The sequence below is a fragment of the Platalea leucorodia genome (assembly GCF_965183815.1).
Source record: "Platalea leucorodia genome assembly, chromosome: 1".
NCBI classification, from domain to species: domain Eukaryota; kingdom Metazoa; phylum Chordata; class Aves; order Pelecaniformes; family Threskiornithidae; genus Platalea; species Platalea leucorodia.
The window spans coordinates 111,466,225-111,488,320 of NC_138823.1; the positions used below are offsets into that span (position 1 = coordinate 111,466,225).

Below are 22,096 nucleotides of genomic sequence, written 5' to 3' on the forward strand. Positions count from 1 at the left end.
ACAGAACCTGGGCTGCTATGAATAAATAACTTAAAAGCTACATAAAAGAATCGTTATTGACCCACCCAGAAGGGTTTGACACCACACTGATTTTGGTGTGGGAGCTCTTATTTTCAAGCGATATGTGCCACTTAGAATTCAGCATGGTTAAATTTTCATGATACATACACCAAAAGGCAAGGTGTTAAACCATTCAGATGCTCTGCCTTATTTATAGCACCTATCCATCCTTTCCTCCCCCCCGCCCCCTTACAGTTAATAGAAAGATTCATGATTCTTCATGGTTGTCTATCTAGCGTCTGACAGTGCCGACTGCCTTGCTAAAGCAAGTCACTATCTATAATTGATATCCTTCTATGGAATAGGGTACCGGCTGCAATTGAAGGGTTTTGCTGAAAGCTCTTAAATCCTGACAAGTTCTGCCCTTGTTCTGGTTCAGTCGCTGAGCTGCACTGCTGGGATCCCAGGGTTATTTGAAGTTGGTGCAAAGGGGGTGCGTGTGTTGCACGTTAGCAAATCACAAAGTTGGAGAGCCGCGCTAGAGCCACCACGGCGTCCGCCTGCCAGGTCGTCTTATTTACAGTGCATTGCACTCCTGAAAAGATTGCTTACATTACTGTTTGAACGTGTGTATTATAGGTTTTTTTCTTTCCCTTCTTTTTTTTTTTTTAAAAAAAAAGGATCTTATTTATTTTAAAGCCTCAGTTTGCTGCTGGGGTCTTTATCATTCAGCTGTTTAATTAATTTCTCTGCCCAGCGAGATATTATAATTAGGCTTAGCTGAGCTCAAGTTTGTTTTAAATATGTGATAAATGCACTTGAGCACCCAGAAGCTAATAAGATATTGTATATTTTTATAAATCTGCTTTTTGTTGCAGTTTGTCTTTTTTTTCCCCCAGAAATCAGTTTAAGAATAAAATATTGCAAAAGGGTTAGACACTAAAGATAAAAGTTTGTTTAAGAAAATTATCCTTCAAGGAAATGACTGAAGTTATTGTTAAATATTAATACAATGGCAATCAGAAAAACGCAGTGCTGCCTATTTCTCATCCCCCTTGCTGTGTAGCCTTGATGATAATTATTTTTTATTCAAAAACATGCTTGAAGAACTGTAGAGCTATTTTTTGTTAGTGTTTTCTCCTCAATTGTACAGCAATAAAATTCTGTCATTGTTGTTACATTTGATTAGATGAGATCAAAAAGCCCTAAACTGACAGCAGTGGCTTACATTCAGGATTTCATTTGCTGAGGTCTTCCTGCCTGTTTGCAAAGCCCCGGTGACTGGAGCGCTCCCCCGGCAGTCCCCGGGGCACGTACTGCAATGCTTCCTTATCGCGCCAGAGGAAAGATTCTTGTGTTTCTCAGGTACCCACGTGTTCCCAAGGTAATGGCGGTGCACTGAGGTTACCCAGAAGAACCATTACGTAAAGTTCCCTGAGTTGGGTTTCTTAAGGTTTTTTCCCTCCGCTCCTACAGAAAAGGGTGGATTCAGCCCCGCCTGACAGAAATTGGCCAGAGATCCATGGAGAACTACATAAAACCTGGGCTGTCTACAGCCTGCCTCGGCTCAGGTTTTGCAGCATCTGTAGTGAGATGGGGTGCCTTAATCAATGCTGTGCACCTCAAAACACTTAAGAACGTGTTTGATCGGGAAGTGAGGAGCGCACCACCCTCTGAAGGACTAGACCTCTTTGGAGTGGGTCACGTTGGATGCCCAGAAATAAAGACACTCGAAGTCAATAGACTTTTGAAAGTCTCATTCCCTCTGCTACCTTGCTGCCCTTGGCCTGTGGCTTCTTTGTCAGCTCCTCTCCCATAGGAGAGTGGTAGGTAAGGACTGGAGAGCGCGCTCTTCTCTAAAAAAAGATCCAACTGCAATAGAAGAATAAGCCAGATTAGAGCAGTTCCCCTGAGTAATAGCTGCAGTGGTAGAGCTGTACATGACAACGAGAGTCGCGTGTTGCCCACCGCTTGCAGGAGGAGAAACTGCCCCATGAGCGGACAGCCCCGAGCTGCCAAAGCAGACAGGGTGCGCCTCGCAGCTCTGTGGGTAGGCATCTACGCCTGAAAGGAGGCAATGACACACAACTGCCCCAAAAGGCAGGTTATCCACAGTGCATTAGTGATTTCTTTTCTCTGGGCACTGGAGGTGTTCTTGCAACTGGTCGTGACACAGGTGAAGTCCCAGCTATGTGAAGCAAGTCCCTTCACAGTCCCAAAGGGTTGTAATTACACATCCCAATTTGCCTGCGTCTCCAAATACGTGAAGGAATTTCTTTACTTTTTAATTCTTCTCTGCAGAGGCAGTTTTCATTGCATTTTCATTATAGTTTTATTTGGCTCTAGCATGGTAACACAGAAGCTTCAGCCCGTTCACAGGCTCATTGTGCGTGGCAGTGACAGCCACTGCCCTGAAAGGTTCAGAAATGTTTCCTTTAAATTGAAAAGAGTAAGGAATAGATAAGAACATGAAATCCATTATAGTAATCATTTTTTTTCCTGACAAACGGAGAATGTTTTACGTACAACAGCAAAGGGGGTTTTGTTGGTGGTTTTATTCTATTTCATCTTATTTTAATTTTACTCAGTGGTGTCTGGACCCTAATCCATATTTGGAGAAGCAATGCTGTGGACAAAAGAAATCATTCTTCAAGTGAGACAAGCCCAGGGCTTGGGACAAAATGGAGAAGGCAGGGAGTTGTTTTAGAGGCACGGAAGTGCCATGGAAAGGTTTTTCCCCAGTTTGTGCATCCCCTCAGTATATTTCATCTTTGTAGCTGTGACGGAACAAGGGGGAGGAGAGATTATAGCAAATAATCATGGGAAACATCTGTCCAGCAGTTTTTAGATTTTGAAGTCTCGTCCTCACTGCGTGTTTAAAGGCTGAGTTATAATTACGGCACCACCTTATTGTGCTGGATTATAGGCTGCTGAGCCCATAGTTTTAAACTGTGCCAGAACGGTAGCATCATTTATAGGCCAGCAATTCAGTGCATGGCATAGGAAAGCTAGTAAGCAAATCTGTGGCCCTAAGCGCGTGTTGGTTTTCTCTTTGTTTCCATAGGGGTACCTAACAGAGACTTGTTTAAATGAAGCATGTCTTTAACCCCCCATCAAAGGTAACTGTGTAAGTGCTGTCGGGTTTTAAGGTTAAGTAACCACAGACGGACCTCGCTGCTGTTCTGTAGCCTCAGTAGCCCTCGGGGTCTGGCACGGCTCCTGTTTGCCTTCCCAGCACATCTTTGCTCCGCGCCAGCCACAGCGATGCCCTCTGCCTTCCAGCAGTGTTAAAAGTCAGCGCTCCTGCCTTGTGAAGAGATCTTATTCACTCTGGGCTTGACCCAAAGGCCAGCTGTGCTTTGGCTCCGGTCCTCTTAAGCACTCAGCTACACAAGCGCATCAGCAGTTCCCCTGCCTAGGGTCTGGCTTTTGATGAATCACAGAGGAGAAGGGGAAAAAAAATAAAGTGGGGATTTCTTTTTTTGATAGAGAAAGGTTTACAAAAAAATAAATCCACCCTAATCTGTGAAGTATTAAGAGGGGATTTAGAGAGAGAAATGTAATCATTTTTTTTATTTTAATTCCTCTGTAATTAGCATTTCCTTCACAGCATTAGGAAAACTTGTTGTTAGTCTGCTGCTGCTACGGCTACCGTTCATATGAGTTGCCAAAGTCCGTGTCTTTGAATTGGTGTCCCTGAAAGAGGTTGCTAAACTATGACATGTCGTTTAAATAGCACTTCTTTTTCACTGTTGGGGGTAGGGATGAACACTGCTCCACCTATGCCCCGAGAAGTTACTCTAGCCATTTAGATTGAAATCGTAACAAGTGAGGACTTGAGAGGAAAGGGCTGTGCGTGGCAGGGAGCAGGGTTTGGCCTCTGTCCGTGCTTTTAATTGCAAAGCACTATTTAGGTGGCTATATGTATATATTTGTGGAGATATGTATATATTTGAAGTGTTTATTTTGCCTGAGAGTTCAGCTAGTGAACTCTTTCAGGTTAGTGATGTTTCATAGGTGACTTCCAGTTTTGGGGAGAAGTGTTGGATAAGTAGCTGCCAGCCAGGTCCCAGGGGAGCCCGTACTGACTGAGCGACAAATGCGTAGGCAAGAGTAAAGCTGCAGGGTGAGTTGGCTCTTTGGCTCCTGACTCTTGTAGGCCTATCGTGGAGAAGAGAGAAAGGGGAAGTCCCTGCCTGCTTTTTTTGCTGCCTCCAGGCTGCAGGGAAGGCTGGGCTTGCACATTGACTCCAGGTACCTTTCAGTCCTGAGCAGTGGGCCGGGACAAAGCGGATTCGCCTGGACAGAGCTGCGGTTTCTGTGCAGCTTTTTCCTGCCTGGCTACTGCTGACTAACTGATTTGCTGTTATGTAGCCTGTGTTTTTGCGGTGAACCAGTGGAAGAATCTACAAGGATCCACCTCAAACCTTCTGGAGTCCGCTCTTTGGTGCGGCCTGTCTCTGCGCTCCTTTTGTCATCTCCTGATGAACAGGATTTTATCCATGGTGCAGCCCATCTTTGTATCTTTGTCACAAGCGCCATGTTCTCCCTCTTAGCTGCCCATATTCTACCCAAAAGGTTTGCCCACAGAAACCCGATGCCTAGAAGAACAGAAACCTATGAGTGCTGGCCCAGCTATTGCATGTGGAATGCTGTTTCTTAGACAGGAGTGGCAGATCAGCATGCACGAATGGAGGCAGGGACAGGCAAGCTAAACGCAGGCACAAGTGCAGCTTCTGCATTTGGTTTTGAGAGGGCTGGGCTGCATGGATTCATTTTTGCAGTCTCTTTTGTTTGTGTAACCTCTTAATAGAAAGAAAAAAAAAAAAGGCAGATGAACCTTTTCTCATGGTGAAGCAAATTAGTGTTTTCCAGTGCTTAAACTTTTGCGTGAGCGTGACTTTTCTTCGAGGTGTCGGGTGCCTAATCTATAAAATGAATGGGTGGTGGTTTTGTCAGGAGTGGGTCCTCTGGTGGCTTGCACTGTAGGTATGAGGTCTGCATATACCATTCTTACGTGTATTGCAGGGCTGAGATGCTGCAGTTCTCCGTGAGATAAAGTAGTCAAGCTGAAAATGAAACAAAGCTCTAACTGTATCCCTCCTTGTGTTTAGCAGAGATAAACTACAGTGGAGTCTCAGTGCTGCTCCGTTTGGCTTCTGGCAGCAGCTTTAATTGGTAAAATGCAGATTTTTTTTTTTGATCAAGAGAGGATTATTCTTGTTATCAGTCTGGAGCATCTTATTTCAAGATGAAAAGGCTTCGCTGAATTACAGACGCCAACATTTTTACAAAGCACTTTGGCGATTGACATCTCAAAGAGAAAGTATGATTTATTAGCCTATAATGGCTAACACTGAGCACTGGGCTAGGTCCCACTGATTTGTGAAATTGCTTAATATGAATTGCCTTTTTGTGTAATTCAAGCCCCAGGTTTTTCAAGTAAACTTAGAATATGAAGTGAATGAAACATTACATACCTGGAAAGGGAAAGAGTAATGGGGCTGTGTAGCTAAAAAGAAAAGAAAGGCAAAGGAAAAAGGGGGGAGGGGGGAGAGAGAAAGAGAAGGAGAAAGAAAAGGAGAAAAAGAGAGACAGAAAAGAAAGAAAAAGAAAGGCCTACTTCTAAATCCATCTTGGTGGTGCTTTTTTACAGTAGTTTGGTTGATATCTTGGCAGGGTAAAGATTAATAACAAGCCTTGTCGCTATCAGTACCTGCTTGTCGATTCTCTGTAACAGGGCTGTCTGTTCAGCATGGAAATTATTGATTAAATAAAAATTGCTATTAGATTGTGATGTGATCCATAATCACAAACAATGGTGGACATTCCTCTTTCAGATCCCAAGCCATGCATCAAGTTTTTCCTTGCAGTAATTTATATTGTGCTGACACTCGCACCCATTAGGCTTTTATCCTCTCCTACATGTGTCAAGAAAGCGCTAAAAGAAAGAACAGCAGCAGCACAGCGGCAGGTAGGAACTCACTAAATTTTCAGAGAGAAGCACAACATAGCTTTGCTTCTAGTTAGCACCTTACCCCAGCAGTGATTTCTGCCAGATGAGGGCAACACCCCTTGAATTCAGGGACCTTTTTCAGAGTGTTTTCAGTGAGGGCAAGAGCTTGCTCCGCAAATATTCGTACCTAAAATTACTACTGTCCTTTTTCCTTCTGTTATTCCCTTGGCTCTGATTTTATTTATGATCGTTGCTTAAGGTACGCCTGTGGTTAGACCCTTGTGCTGGTTTTGGCTGGGATAGAGTTAATTTTCTTCATAGTAGCTAGTACGGGGCTATGTTTTCGATTTGTGCTGAAAACAGTGTTGATAGTACAGAGATGTTTTAGTTACTGCTGAGCAGTGCTTACACAGAGTCAAGGTCTTCTCTGCTTCTCACCCCACCCCAGCAGCGAGGAGGCTGGGGGTGCACAAGAGGCTGGGAGGGGGCACAGCCGGGACAGCTGACCCCAACCGACCAAAGGGATATCCCACACCATATGACGTCATGCTCAACATATAAACTTGTGGGAAGAAGAAGGAAGGGGGACACATTTGGAGTGATGGTGTTTGTCTTCCCAAGTAACTGTTAGGCGTGATGGAGCCCAGCTTTCCTGGGGATGGCTGCACACCTGCCTGCTGATGGGAAGCAGTGAGCGAATTCCTTGTTTTGCTTTGCTTGTGCACGCGGCTTTTGCTTTCCCTATTAAACTGTCTTTATCTCAACCCATGAGTTTTTTCACTTTCACTCTTCTGATTCTGCCCCCCATCCCACCGGGGGGGAGTGAGCGAGCGGCTGTGTGGGGCTTTGTTGCCGGCTGGGGTTAAACCACGACGGCTCTCCATGTCAGGACGACGTAGAAAGGGGATGCAGCCAGGGAGATCCAGCATGTTTTTGTGGGGTGTTTTTAGCATTCTGGAGTGCAAAGGACAAGTGGGTTTCCTGTATTTACTTAGCTCTGATGCTTCCTAATTTGAGGAATCTGGGACTGGAGTGCTTCAGTTAAGACTGCATCACTTCAGCCTGAATTAATTAAAAAGATAGTATCTCACTGTTCACAGCACATGTGAGCACTGTGCCAACTTTCTTCCTCCTGTGATGGCCTTTGTCTAAAACTGAAGGAAACTTAGTCAAAATGTTTTCCAGAGTTTGGCCCCTTAATGGGAATTATGCCCACACAGCTTCTCTGTCCCTTTGTCTCAGAAGACTTAAACAATATATATGTCAAAACTGATCAAGCCCACCTGGTCTGGCTGATAGGGAGAGGCGTTCCTGTAGCTCTGAACTGTGCGTTGTAGATTGTTTTGCCAGTTACCAGCACTAGGCAGGATTACTAAAAGAATTTCGTACCTCTGTATGAGAGCTGAGAATATGGAAGCTTAATACACTGTGGGTATGTGGGGTTTTTTTGTTAGTGTAATTTTTCTTAAAGTTAGTAAAATTAAGGCTTTATCCTTTAAACTGTTATCAGTGCTAATTATACAATGTATATTTCTGTATCTTGCTACTGTTGGGGTAGTTCTTGCGTATCTTTCTTGTGCCTAAACCATCTCCAATATTATCACAGATAATCAAGAAAACCCTACCTGCAGTATTTGTCCATTTGCCACATTACACTCAGCTTAAAGAGTGTTTAACAGTGGTCTTAGCTTACTTCATTATGCAGGGGAAATACGAAGTTTTCAGGCTTGGCCACTGTCATTTAAATCAAGAGACTACTTCATTTTGCAAAGCCGGAGCATGTGCCTTGCGCACCTCCCTCCGGTGCAGCCACTTTCTCCGCGTGGATCAGAGCCAAGGGATTACCAGCCAGGAAATTAATTGCCAAGGGAATTCTGACACTTACGGTTAGTAGAAAAGGCAGGACAAAGGAGTGTTTTTCATATCGCATTCTGTAGGCGCCAGGCTCCAACTCTGATAGTTTTTGGATGAGGGAGAGTTGCAGCGATACAGGACTGCCCTTTGGTTTGCTCCTGCAGACTTCTGGGGCTGACTGCCAGCACAAGTCTGTCCCATTCAGATGGTGCCACGGTGGTATATAGGAGAAGAGATGAACCTTTGAGTTAAACCAGACTATCTAGGATTGATTTTTAGTTACCAGAAGCACCTGTAAGTTCACTGCAAGTCAATTAAAGTTACTGCATGGAATGCAGGGCAGAAAAATAATTGGCCTTGGCTCTTTTCTAAGCACGTTAGGTGGTACTCCCATGTTCTACTAAGAGATCGTGTACAGTTTTCATTCCAACAGCTCAAACAGACATCTGTAGTCTAGCTACAGCACAAGACTGTCTATGGTATATACGAGAGAATAGAAAATGTTATCCTGTGGCAAGAGAGAGATGAAAGAAGGTATCTCTGCTGCCGCTCCCTGGAGCACCAAGGGTGACTAACTTCTGTCATGACAGACCAGACCTTTGCTAAGTCCAGCTTTGCTAGGATGTGGTTGGGATGACCAAGCCTAGTGCAGATGTGAAAGATAAATTCTAAATGCTTGAGCAGTGGAAAAAAAGCTGAGGGAGGTCTCAGAGGAGCAATAAACCGTTGCATGTGCTGAAACTTGTTAGAAATGTTTCTTAGAGATGTTAGGAAGGAAGTGCCCAAAATATCGTCTCCAGTTGAGTTGTGATGTCATGGCTTTAATACAATTAATACAATGCTGCTTCTGTCACCTACCAATGTTGTATTAATTCTACCAGGATCTCCTCTGTGATGAAACAAACGTTAGAACATACATCATCTAGTAGAGATTTTGGTAATGCTGATCACTTACATCATTTTTCTTTGTAGTTTCTGTGAAAAGTGTTGTGTGTTTTTAAGTCACTACATTCCTGACTTTCTTAGGGGGTTTTGTGCATTTCATTGCAAAAAGTGGATCAGGCATTATCTCCTAATCTGAACTGCAGCTTTCGTAGATTATGTATAAGGAGACAGTAAGTGCATTTATTGAAAAAAAAATCCTGCTATTCAGCAGTCTCTTTCTGCAGACAAAGCATTGGTATTTTTATCATACGGGCAATTTGGATGTGTCTATGTGGTAAGCATAGGACTCACTTTAAAAAAATTAAAAAGACTTACTGATTGATGTACACAGGAAGATCCTGCTGAGGAATATCTTTTCTTTCAGTTTAAGTGGATCAGTGTTAGCTGTGCTGTAATCATTCAAAAAGAACTAAAAGCAGAAGAAAGCACATGGTTTTACAAAACCTGGTCCGAGGTTGAACTAAATGAAGTGCATATTGTTCAGCAAGTCCTGTCTACATGCTTAGTGTTACTGTCCATATGTTTAATACACTCTGAAGAGCAGATCCCATTTAATTGTCTGACATTTACCTTGCTATTTTTCCCCGTTAGGAGCATAGGATTTTCAGTAAAAGAAGGCAGTGGTTTGACTTTTTTGTAAGGGATCAAGTACTTTGCTAATCCTTCTGTGTAGATAGATGACCCATTGTATCAGTCTGGGAGTTCTGAAGACTTCAAAATCTTATCAAAAGAGTACTTCTTAGCTTCTCCTTGTTCTACCTTGCTATAGCCTTTCATAGATTTATAAGTTGGCTCATGGGATTAAGCAGTTTGTCTCTGCTAATATAAAATGATATAAAGCTGCTGTAATGTATGGTTACATTTTAACTCAAAGAGCCTGTTGGTACTAACCTGCTTGCAGTCTATTTCCAAACCTGTGCACTGGCAGGCAGTGTAAATTTTAACAGATTTTTGTCATTAAAACCATACAATTTTTATAAAACATCTCTGGCTTTAGATATTCATTTGGTGCACCACGGTTGTTGGGATATTTTGCTGGGTCCTTTTTTCCTTCCATTTTTTGCTGCTCAAGGCATCTTTACTGTTGAGCATTTATTTCTTGGCTCCACCAGTCTGGTCTGTGTTGTGGAATGTAAAGATTAGAAATCTCTTCCCATTCTATTTTCTTGCGAACGTGTCCTATTTTAAAGGAAAATATTATTACTTTGAGCGTGATTTGAACCCACAGCTCAATAACTAACTATAAGAGCTGCTAAAGCCCTGCTCCTGCAGAGAGCTCAGTGCGTTTGGACCCAATCAAATTTAATGGGCTCCGGGCTGCCGTAAGAGCCCACGCGAGCAGAGCAGCTCGCAGAATCAAGATCTGCGCATCTTGGCTAGGAGCAATGGCTGGAATTTATCAAAGCCAAACAATATAGGGGGAGAATAGTTAATTTCAAGTTTAATATATACAGCAGGTCTGATTTCCATTGAAGTCAGATGAATTATGGTGGCAGGAAGGAGGCCTATAGATTTTTGTCTTTTGCAGCAATGTGGGAAAACATCCAAAGTATTTAGTTCTTCTGCCTCGTGTGTGCTGTTGTGCTTCTTACAAAATCAGGACGGTATTTTCATTCTTCATACTATTTGCAAATAAGAAGAAATACCTTATTGCAATGCCTCTTTATGATGGCTTCCTTCTCAAGTGTCCTGGCAGGAGTCCTCTGTGGTCTTTTTTTTGCCAGTGAGAAAGATCCAGAAATAGAATATATGCTTTTAAGTGTGTTACACTAACATCTGCAGCAGTGCTAAGTGCCAGGCTGGTCAGGTTTTTTTGGTTGGTTTTTTTTTGTTTTGTTTTGTTTTTTTAGGTAAGGCCTGTTTTTCACGTATGTTTTTGTTAAAGATTGTACACAGCTGTATGTGAGTTCAGATTTGTAAAGAAGGAAGTCAGCCGTTGCTCGTGTTGGGTACTGCCTGTGAGGGAGTTTTAATGGGTTTTAACTTGGTTTTCCTGGAAATTCTGTAGCAGTTGCACATAAAATCAATTTTTATCCCTAAATGCAAAGATCATGAAGCAGAAAATTTTGAAGTCGAGCCTCAGGTGGTTTTCTCTCCTTCCATATCCAGTCACCCCTAGAAGGTATCAGACAGTGCATTTTCTAGGCAGCATTCACTGGTAATCTCAGACCTAGCAAAGGGCAGGTGTTTGGTTCCAGGCCAGTCTTTACCCTCTTCCCCATCCAACTGTAGGAAAAACTCTGCCCTTGTTTGTGCACTGCTGCTTTGACTAGCTTGAGAGAGGAATGTGTAACAGATTTGTGGGGAATGTGGAGCTCTTTGCAATGAGGATCTCCTCTCTTGTGAGCTTATGGCAGGAACAGGCATTGCACCTCCTTGCAGTCATGCCGTAGAGCTGTTTCCGGAAGGCAGGAATCCTTCCTGCATCTCAAGGTGTAGCACTCCTGCATCTAGCTGGCTCTCAGAAAGCCTGTGGGGAGAGCTCGTGTGCATGTGTGATGGAGAAAGAAGGAAGGAAAGCAGGCAGAACAGGCTGAGGATCATCAGTGCAGGGCTAGGGTATAGGATTTGGGAGAAGACCACCTTCATTTGCTATCGCAGTGCAAAGGCCAGCAACATCACAGTTCCATCACGTAGTCAGCAGCGGGATTTAAACCCTTCAGCCAGCGGCCTTTGTTCAGTCTCTGCTTCCAGCCCAGGCCTTTTGAGCCAAGTTTGAATTCTCCATCGCTGGTGCACACTTTGCCTGGCTCCTTCCTCCCTCTGCTTTTCTCCTTGCTAGTCTCTTGGTTCACGCTGCAGGCACTGAATTACCCTAAATTTTTCTCATGTGACCTTTACACAGAAGACAAGTAAAATGTGGGTGTAATTTGGGGACCTAAATGTGAAGAGCATAAAAACCACAAAATTAAAGTGAGCCAAACTTGGTTATGTAAGATTATTTTTCTTAAAGTGATTTCTGTGCATTGTTGAAATCTTGGTGAAGGTGAGAGTTGCAATGGGGTTCTACCTGTCAGGTTGCCTTTTCCAAAAGGGATTACCCTCCAGCCAAAGGCTTTCTTGCTGTTAGCGCAGCGGTTACATGGTCAGTGCAGCTCTCAAACTGTGCATCCAAACACACACGGTTTGCACCAAGAAAGATGCTACTGGAGCGAGTGGAAGTTGGAGGAGAGTTTACCAGCGTCCACGAGCGGCGTGGAGCGCGTAGTACAAACGTCAGGAGTTGTGCACAGGAGTGCGCTGTGGCGGAGGCAGCCGGGAGGGCAGCCAGAGCAGGGAAGTAATGCAAACGGCAGATGGGTAGGAGAAGGAGGTTGGGAGAAATGCCAGGAGCGGTCAGCTTACGGTTGGCCCCTTGTACTCTTTCAGGAGTAGTGGTGGGGGCACTGCTTCCCTGTGGGCTCCTTCATCGCAGTGCCCCAAGAACTTAGTCGTCCTCATGGTCACCCTGTTGCATCTTTCCCTGCGTCAGCGGTTCTCAGGAGAGCAGGGCATAGCCTTGGAGGGCGGAGACATAACCAAAACATCCCCATTTGAGAAGAGTTGACTTGAGCATCTGGTTCGTGGTTTCCACTTTCAGTTCCTTCACTTCTCTGCTGCAGCTCCCTCACACAAATGCAGTTAGCCCTGTCCTTGGGGAGGTCACGGATTCAGGTGGTTGGAGAGGTGGAGCTTTTTTTTTTTTTGGTAACAACGCAAAATATGGAAGCTGTGATACCTTGCTTGAACTAAGGCAAGTGCAATACAGAGCATCAGTGCTGGAGGAACTGGCAAAGCCCAGTTATCACAGCAGCACGCATTGAAAAATTATTTCCATACATTTGGAAAAAAAAAAAGAGTAGAGAAAGCTGGAATTCCTGTAACATACCAGCTTCACCTATTAACCTCCCAGCTAGTAAGACAAGAATGCAACCTTCAAGAAAGAGATGGCACTTGATTTTAAACAGTTATGGAAGAGAACATCAGAGAAGAAACAAAGCTGAGAGTCATCAAAGCATCTTTCCTACCACTGTAAAAGTGGAATGATTAATGTCCACAACATTTATGTTGATGTTCTGGCAGAATCTCATTTATTAAATTTTCAGGTTTAGGAAATAAAGATGCAATTTCTGCCCGTTGCTTTATAGCTGTATGCTCTTACACAGGAAATCAAGGGAGAGATGTAAAACATTGCCCTTGATGGAGCTGCATTTTGCTGCTAACAGACTTAGCTGTACTGTATATATGAATACATGTATATTAAATGAAACAAGAACAAGATGTGATCTTATTGGGAAAGAATCCCCGCCATATCCCATAAGTTCCATTCCCTCCACAGAATATCCCAAAGCCTACCAAAAAGCTATCCAAAACCTGGAAACATAGATACAGGCTGAGGGAATTGGTTCCCAGCCTGACGAGCAAGCTGTGTTTGCCCTGTTGGTATTGTATCATATCCATACTGTGTAACTACTGTATCGGAGATTAAAAGAAGGTCATGCTGTATTATGAGCCGCTGTCTTTATTTTTAGGATTAGATAACTTTTCTCTCCCCCCCCCCCCCCCCCCCCCTGATTTTCTTTATGTCCTAAGGGCAGATCCTTTCTCTTGGGTCAGGAATGTAATAAGACAGGTTTTCCTCTCTCCAGGATATTGTGTCTGTCTCACTGTGTTTAAATTGCCACAGAAAGCTCTTCTGAGCAAAATACAGTATTTTCTTTGTACAAGAGCCAACGATTGACGTATCCTTGGGGACTTCTGTGTCTTTAGCATTTAAACATACAAGTTGGATATGTTTAACCTATTGATAGGCAACGAAGACAACTACAGAACTTGTTGCGAGAGAACAAAAGGAGAAGCAGAAACAAAACATCTTTTTTTTTTTTTAACTTGGGGATTGAGAACTTTTATTGCTGTTGTTAGAGCAGAGAGATGAAAAAAAATAATCAGACCTATATTTTCAGCTGAAACAGGGAGGTGAGAAGAAAACAGTCCTGCTGGGTTGTGTCCTTTGAATTAGCGTATTCCTGTTTATTAGTAATACAGTTTCACATTTGGAGAACAAGACTTCTCCAAGTCCACACACAAAAAATTATCTGATTCACCATGGCTGGGTTAAACAGTGTTTGGGGCAAAAAGATGACTCCTGCTCAGGCTTATAGTAAACTGCACAAAATGCACATGTTCATTAATTATTATTAGTTTGACTGCTCTTGGTCTTTGTGTATTCCTCGCTTCCGAACTTGTGTACCCCAGGAGACAAGAACAGCCTCTTCCTATGTGTTGCACTGACCCCAGATCTTTAATACATTTTTAAACATGGCTGTGAACCCGGTCTTCTCCCAGTGACAGCTGTGCTGGCCCAAGACAGTTGTTGACTCCAATTGATGTTGCAACATCTCAGGCTGCCTTTCACATGGCAATGCCCCCTCGGATGCTGGAGTCAAAACAGCCAGATTAACCCAAGCCCTTCGGACCAAGGCAGGTGAATAAGCAGTTTCTGAGCTACTGAGGCAGTGATGTTGGAAGTACAGCAACATCTTGCTAAGAAAAGGTGATAAGCTGTTAACAGGGCAGAACCATGCAGTGTCTCAGCACGGCCAGAACACGATGTGATCCCCCCCCCCCCGCCACTTTCCTCCTTTCTCACTGTTTCCATCTTCTCTTCCAGCCATTGGTTTCCATGCTGCCCTTCTCCTGTGCCTGTCATGCCCGTCCATCTACTTCTGTGGGCTGTCTCAAGTTATAAATCATCAATATTTTTCAGTTGACGTGGGCTTCTAATTTTGATCCCTCCCTTTCTTCATTGACTGCCGTTGCCAGTTCTCAAGGGACAGAGATGGGAATCTAGAATGGCACAGTAATAAATGAGCTTCAAGCATGAATTCAGCTGGAATGCTGACTGAGGTCTCATTTTTTTCTTATAATTAAATATTAACCGTTGTGTACACGGAGTTCATATATTAAGTTTGTAAAATAGTGTCAGTTATATTTCCTATTTTCCGCATACTTCACTCCTTTCTGAAATAGCCATCTTTTTGACTGAAACTTTGTTTGGTGATTTGATTTTTCTTAATGAGTAAAACCTGTTTAGTCACAGTGGAGTTACAAACATTTACGGTACATATTTTTTTTATACTTAAAAAAGTCACACTCCTCTTTCTCATGTGTAACTCCAAAATATCTGATTACTGAAATGTGGTACGCCACTAGTCCTCCTTTAGGTGTACAATCATGACCAAATCTAGGGGGAGCGAGGGGCTTCATTTTTAATAGTGGAATACTTTGAAAATTTAGTATTGAGATCGAATGACAAGATCAAACACTGCATTCATTATATAGAGAGGAAATTGCCGTGCAGTGCTTTTAAGATCCATCTGATTTTAGCTGTGGGTATTCCGTTTCAGCAAAGGTGTCAAGGCTGTCGAGGCGCTGACCTGCTTTGGGCCAGATCAGCGGATTGTAGAAATTGTCATGTTGCTAATCAGCGTTAGCAGAGATCTGTCACAACAGCATTTCTTAAATCTTCCATAAAGTATGCAAGACGGCTGCAAGAATTCTAATAGAATAACAATAAATGCATCCGAAGTAAAGGAAGCAGGAGTGGAGGTAGTTATCTGAGCTTCTCCACAGGCATGTGCCTATGCAGAAATGCAGAGTTCTTCGTGTATAGCTATAGCTTTGACTTGGCTTTAGGAACTGCAAGCAGCTTAAGCATTTATGCCACCATAAAGGTTTAAAGCAGCTTAAGTGCTTCTTCCATCTCAGGAACTAAAAATGGCTTAAGTACTTATGCCACCCTAAGGACACGAGGTCAAAAGCCTACTCTTGACTTGTGCAGCAGGGAGGAGACATTAGTCTCTCATGGTTGTTTAGCCTGGTTATGCCTGCAAATGATCTTTAGTAGGGAAAGGACAGAAGGGATCCATACCTGTTTTCCAGCAGATAAGAGGAAATTAAAATGCATGCATTGTTCTAGCAGAGCCACAGAGGTTAGAGAGAGACTCGATTGCAGTGATTGGAATGTGTCCGAAAAGTCTGCTGGGGATTTCACTCCACGGAGATGCAGGTTTTTTTCCTCCTCACAATGGGATTTCTATTGTTGCAGGATATTTCCTGCCTCACCAGGACCTCCTTTATATCCTGACTTCTTTACAAAGCTTTTGTCTGTCCATCTTGCTGTGGATCATGGAGTTAATCTTTATCGAGATGTTAATGAGATGGTAGGGAGGCCTGCCTGATGTCATCTCTTAGTTGCCTGACTACCTAAAATGGTAGCGAGCAGCAGTCATGAGACATGGATTGCATCCCTGGGGAGCAGGGAAGCATGGGTACTTGCTTGCAAGTGCTGCCCTGTCACTTTTTTGAATGCTGATACTCTTCACTCGGATATCTCAGGAAGCTGTGTGGGTCAAGAACCTCAAAAGTATGCACACCACTCGTGAACAAGTGACTACTTTTAGTGGGAATCAGAGACCTAAATACTTGTATGCATGTGGGCTTTAGCTTTCCTGGGTCTTAAGTCTCCACCTCTACTGTGGCCGTAGCAGTAGGTACTATTTTCCAAGGTTTGTTGTTAGGAGGGGTGCATTCACAAGCTATGAGGTACTCGGATGCTTTGGTAATGGTCTCAAGTCCAAAGCGAAGGAGAGATCTGTACTTACACCTGAGGACAGGGAAGTTTGAATTCTCTTGCGCCAAGTCTGGCGAGCTCTGCTGTACTTCACACTATTCTGGTCAAGAAGGTTGAAGTCGTGCTAGAGCAAGTGAAGAGGAGGGATGATAGGACCATCCCTGGGGAGGGATGGACTAACACAGTCCTGGAAGGGGCAATGAGGAACCTGGGAACAAAATGGGAGACAGGACACAGGGACTTCCACACTTCAAGCCAAAGCAGGGTAAGAGGGGGAATGAGGACTTGGTCATCCTAGAGAAGACCAGAAGGAACCAGGTTATTTAATCCAGCAAACGAAGGCAGAGAGGGAGAGTGCTGTCTGTCAGTTAGTTGGGGTAGGGGAAGGAGAGAAATAAACACCATGCAGGGAAGCAGAGCTGTTTAAGCTAAAGGATAGTGTTGTCACAAGAACAAATGAATATAAATTGGCTGTGAATAAACTGAAGCTAGAAATTAGTTGCTAACCAGTAGAGGAGTGAGTTTCTAGAAGAGCCTTCCACTGGGAGCAGAGGGGGGCGATCACCAGCATACTTAGAAGACGAAGCTCCGTTCATGACCAGGATTATGTGTATCGGGGCTTGCCACAGCGAGGGATGGGCCTGATGACCAGGAACCCTCCTCCTGTTTCTAACTGTATGCGGGCTTAAAGACAAATCTACATCCCCTATGCAAAACACATAAATTAGAGGGTTCCCTGCAGGACTTACAGGTCAGGGACAGCTAATCCCCTTCCAAACCAGCCTCAGAGCTATCCACTCTGTTACTGCCGGACACAATCTCTGCAAATTTCCTCTCTGCAGCCCGTGGGCTCCGCAACTCCCTCGTGCAGCTGCGGGATGAGCTGTGTTTAGCAGCCGTTCCACTGCAATGCCTCTTCGCCGGTCGCTCTTCATCTCCTACGCAGCAAATGCAGTGGCTCTGCTGGTTTGAGGGACTTTCTGTGGCAGTACAGTCCAGGGGGAGATTTGTGCTAGAAGATGGCTTAAATGCTGCTTCTGCTTGATGTCAGTAGTGAGATTTAGTGACGAGTTATTTAGCACCTCCTTTTTTAATTTTTAAAATACAGGGAAATAACTGTGAGAAGATAAAAGTCTAAAATTGTCATTGTATAGTTGAAATTAAACCAATTTTTGGCAATGGTGGTATGCCTTCCACTGTGCCACTAACTTACCGCGTTATAGCAATACAGCATGGTCTCTTCCCAGTTGTCTCCTAGCATACGCTAGGGTAGCGTGTCTGGCTTAGAAAGCAGAATCAGGAGATTTTCCCAGTGTTTTCTACTTTATCCACCAAATAATGCTTTGCTTTCAGATGCAATCTCAGTTGCAGGTGGCAGTCATTCTTTTTCTGTTGTTCCTAACTCATTCCACTGGTATGAAGGGGCTTTCCTCCTGCTGTTTGACTACAGTGAGAGCACATTGGGCCTTTGTTTATGTACTGAATAGCTAATGGGTACCAAGCAGTCAGCTAGGATATGCTTAGATACTCCTTTTCTTCTAAAAACCACGCAGAGGAGGGAAGTAGAACACTTAAGATTATTGCAGATCCTACCTTCAGTGTCACCGCACATCATCTGCTACAAGATGGAGCTGCATGTGTGGTGATTATGTGAGAACAGGTATGTTTTAAGGTGTTCTCTTTTTAAATAGTATTTCTTACCATATAAGCATTTATGCTTCCAGGACACTACAGGTTGTGCTTCACATTGCCTCTGGTTTTCGAGCTTCCCCAGTAGAGATGACAGGCCAACTTCAACCTTGGTTTCAATGAATTTGGTGGCATTTTTGCTCTGGAATTGAAATCCATCTTAGAACTTCCTCTTTCAAAGCCAGGGCGTTCTGAGACCAAAATCCGCATTTAGGTCAGCTCCCTCTGTTCATTTTAGGGTATTTTGGAGCCAAATGATAATAGCAACATTTTTTAAAGAAAAGGAAATGAGCCAGGACAGACTGAGGTTTGGTAATGAGCATTGAAGTGGCATGAAAGTGACTGGTATGCTGCAAATGACCCCTGTTTAGCAGCTTTTTGGAGCTGTGTGCAGTGGGAGATAGCTAGTAGAATTCCAGCTTTTAATGGGGGATTTTTTTTCGGGTCAGAAATTCTTAATAATACAGAGCTGGTGCTTCAGAGCTTTATGTTAGCAAACCTGACACTAGGGAGTAATATCATTGGCTTTCATGCGCCTATTTACTGTAATAAGGATTACCAGTGTAAGTAAAACTTGCAGGTTTGGGCCTACAAAATTAAAAGAAAAGCCTTTTCACACCCTGAAACTGCATCAAAATTCAATTTCACCAGGAAAAAAAAAATCCTTCTGATCTAGTCCCGGGAATGTGACATTTCATGGGTGTAATAAGGTTACAAACAGATTATAAATTGAAACCCTATAAATCCTTATTGTACCGTACCAAAGCTTCTGCTTTGCATAATACTCTTATTCCTGACTGTTCTTTGTTTTACAAGCTCAAAACTATTCATTCCCTCTCATAATAGAGACCAGGGAGCCAAAAACACCGTGCTAAACCCAAAGGTAATTATCTGAGTCAAAGGACCTGAATGCCAGAGTTCACAAACTTCTGAACTTTTCTAATTGCCGTTGTTTGCACAGTGAGACCTCCCTCTTCCTTTAAACATGGTGTAAGTATTGCACATTGTTTCTGCCAAATGATAATGATAAAAAATCCCAGTGTAGATTTAGTTCCTGTTTTGTATTTGTGTAGTTCTGCCTACGTGTCCATAGCAGATGACTGATCAGTTTTCAAAGCATAACTTGGGCGAGTGAGGGCATTTGAATCTGGCCCTGCATGGTCGGGATTACAAATGCTGTCAGTCTTCTTACCTGAGAGCACTGTTTGTTTCTGCTGTTGGCTTCTTACTTGTGCTGATTTAATGTCTAGCAAGTGTCTTCTTCCAGACTAGCCTTCCAGTATTTGGGCATGTTTATAGGTCTGCTAAAATATCACCCCTCTGCAAAAAGCAAATGAGCAGCTCATCTGAGGGCTAAAGAAATTACCAAGATCAGCAGATGATGTCATGGGCTCATTTCTTCTAGGCTTTACCTGAAGGTGAGGATGCTCAGAGGGGTTGAATGAGAAAGAGATGGCTTTGCAGGTGAGCTCTCAGAGGCCACTTGGAGCATCAGAGCAATGAGGGAAAACAGTGCAAAGAGGGGTTCGATTGTAGGAAGAGCAGAGGGAGTAGGAAGGGAGTGACAGGATAAGAGAGCAGGGCAGATGAGTGTGGAGGAACACAGTTGTGCAGTGACCTGAGGGTGATCACAAGATACTTGACAGGTGAGCCGGTGGAGCGATGTACAGAGGCGAATGATCAAGTCACCATCCCGGGCAAGCTTTGTCAGCCGCTGCAGTGAGCCTGGGCTGGGGAGGGAGTGAGGAAGGGAGTTTTATGCCCATGAGAAAGGCCAGTTTTGGAGGATGCTTGCGCTGATAAAGGCTAGAGGTCTGGAGCAAGGAGCAACTTCGTTTGCAGGCACAAAGAGAAACAGTTCCTATAGAGAATTTCTCTGAAAGAGCATCCATGGTGCCTGAGTGTCCACACAGCGGGAGGTAAAGGGAGGTGCTCTTGTGAACTGATTGAACCAGCCTTGAAGTTTTTGTATCAGATGGAAAGCCTGTGTCACACACTCAGTTTACATTTCCCTCTTGGCCGTGTAGGTTTAACCAAATAACTCACAGTCTGTCATGTTTACAGAAAGATTTGGCCAAGAATTACTTTAAGTTACATTGAGTTTTGTCCTGTTACTTCTTTCTCTTTCAGGAAAGAAGAGTGCACATTAACCTCATTGTGCTCTTCCGATGCCATTTCACAGCGCGGGGCGTTTGTACACTTTTGGTACAGGCGCGTGTAGTACAAATGGACTAGGGGTCTGCACTTGAAACATAAACTCCTGCAGATTACGTGTTGTACGTTGTCCAGCACATCTGCTCTGTTCATGCGCTCTGAGCCCCATCGCAACTTTTAAGAAATGGCAATAAAGTTTCAGAAAGAGAAAAAGAGCAGTCATCTTTTATAGGCAATGCACATCTGTTTGCCATGGCAATGCTGCATAATTGTGAACATAAGTGATTTTATTTGGTTTTCTGATTGTTTTCAGGACTTCAGAAAAGATCGGGATTATCTTCTTTGTGTTCCAGTATGTACTACTGAGTTTCTGTACGGCTGGCTTTTTCTGTGCGCTACTTACGGAGCAGATACAGATTTCATCCCCGTGCTGTGATCAGATATAAACTCTGGAAGGAGTTTGTCTTGTACCTTAATGGAAATAATCGCATTTGCTGAGAAATGTGGCCATCTAGTGGCACAGCTAGCAAGCTGTGGTAGAAAATACAGCAATGGTGAAGTCTCCGAGTCAGGCTTTCTCCCAGAGGCCGGGAGGACAAGTCAGGTAGCTCTTGCTGAAATTCCAGCCTTCATAAACCTTTGAAAGTCTGGGCATAGGTGCTTTTGTTGTTTTCTGAAGCTGTGCAAAAAATTCAAACAGTTAAACCTTGGAAAAACAAACCAATATTGAAGCTGGCCCTGATTTGTCTGCCTGTTTCTACTCAGAAACACAATGAGCGGGAATTAAATCCATATTTAAATACTCTGCTGAACTGGATCTTAGTGAAGGGAACAGAGCAAGCTACCTTTCTGGAACAGTAAAAGGTACACAGCCCCAGCCTCTACCTGGATACACTCACGCAGGTGACACGGACCACAGCAAGACACGTGCATGCGTGTCAGCAGGCCTGGGGCAGGCGTCGATCCCAGAGGCTTTCAGGCAGAGACGTACTTGGCAATGGCAAAAGCTGGCTTGATGGATGCTTCTGTGCTCAGAGTTTTTAGTTACTGCAGTGTGTAGCGTTTTGTTTCTGCTGCCACATGTACGCTAACCCAATACATTTACTGAAAGAAAATACGGTCAGTTAAAAGTTTCGGTGGAAACATGGTTTAGCAGTTCTGTTGATTTTTCAGGTTGGAGGACATGGTTTTAAAAGCCCAATTTTGTAAACCTTGTTTGTGGTGAGTGGCACTTAAGTAAGGCTTCCCTGATCTGGGAAAGCATTACTCAGTGTGAATCACGCAAGCGGTGTCGTGCATGAGGTTATCCAGGATCCGTTTAACAGCCTGTATCCCTGAGGCCTGACCCAAAGCCTGTTGATGTCAGTAGAAACAAATTCATGGGCCGTAGTGGGCTTCCAGTGAGATCTGTGATTTGAACCCCGTGATCGCTTTGGAGCGCAGACAATTTTCTTACTCTTTTAGTACCGCAGGATCCTGGTTCACGCCTGAGCCTCTGGTGCCGTTCCAGTGCGAAGTTACAGTAAGGCTGGTGACGATGTTACGTTTCTGTTAAGCTGTAATCTCTCTTCTGTCTCAACAGCATATAAACAATGACCATATACACGGTGAGAAGAAAGAGTTTGTGTGCCGATGGCTGGACTGTTCCCGGGAGCAGAAACCGTTCAAAGCCCAGTATATGCTGGTGGTCCACATGAGGAGACATACAGGGGAGAAGCCACACAAATGCACTGTGAGTAAAGGGGGCTGAGCTCCAGGCTCGGACGGGGGAGCTGGGGCTGTGCAGGGAACAGAGCGGCGCACATGTTGCATTCCCTGATCTCTTGTCTGTCGGACATTTGTCGGAGAAGAGACTACCACGTATGCTTCATTATTCAGCTCACCCA

The 22,096-nt window shown here is 43.9% G+C and overlaps 1 protein-coding gene across 2 annotated transcripts in view; it reads left to right on the forward strand.

Annotated features, from left to right (window-relative positions):
* GLI3 (GLI family zinc finger 3) overlaps positions 1-22,096 on the forward strand; it is a gene marked incomplete at both ends in the record, with an annotated part of 195,883 nt that overhangs the window by 163,443 nt on the left and 10,344 nt on the right. For both annotated transcript variants that reach the window (XM_082330047.1, XM_082330048.1), the window contains one exon: positions 21,793-21,942. In XM_082330047.1, coding sequence (XP_082186173.1) covers positions 21,793-21,942 — 150 coding nt within the window. The remainder of the gene's footprint in view (positions 1-21,792; positions 21,943-22,096) is intronic.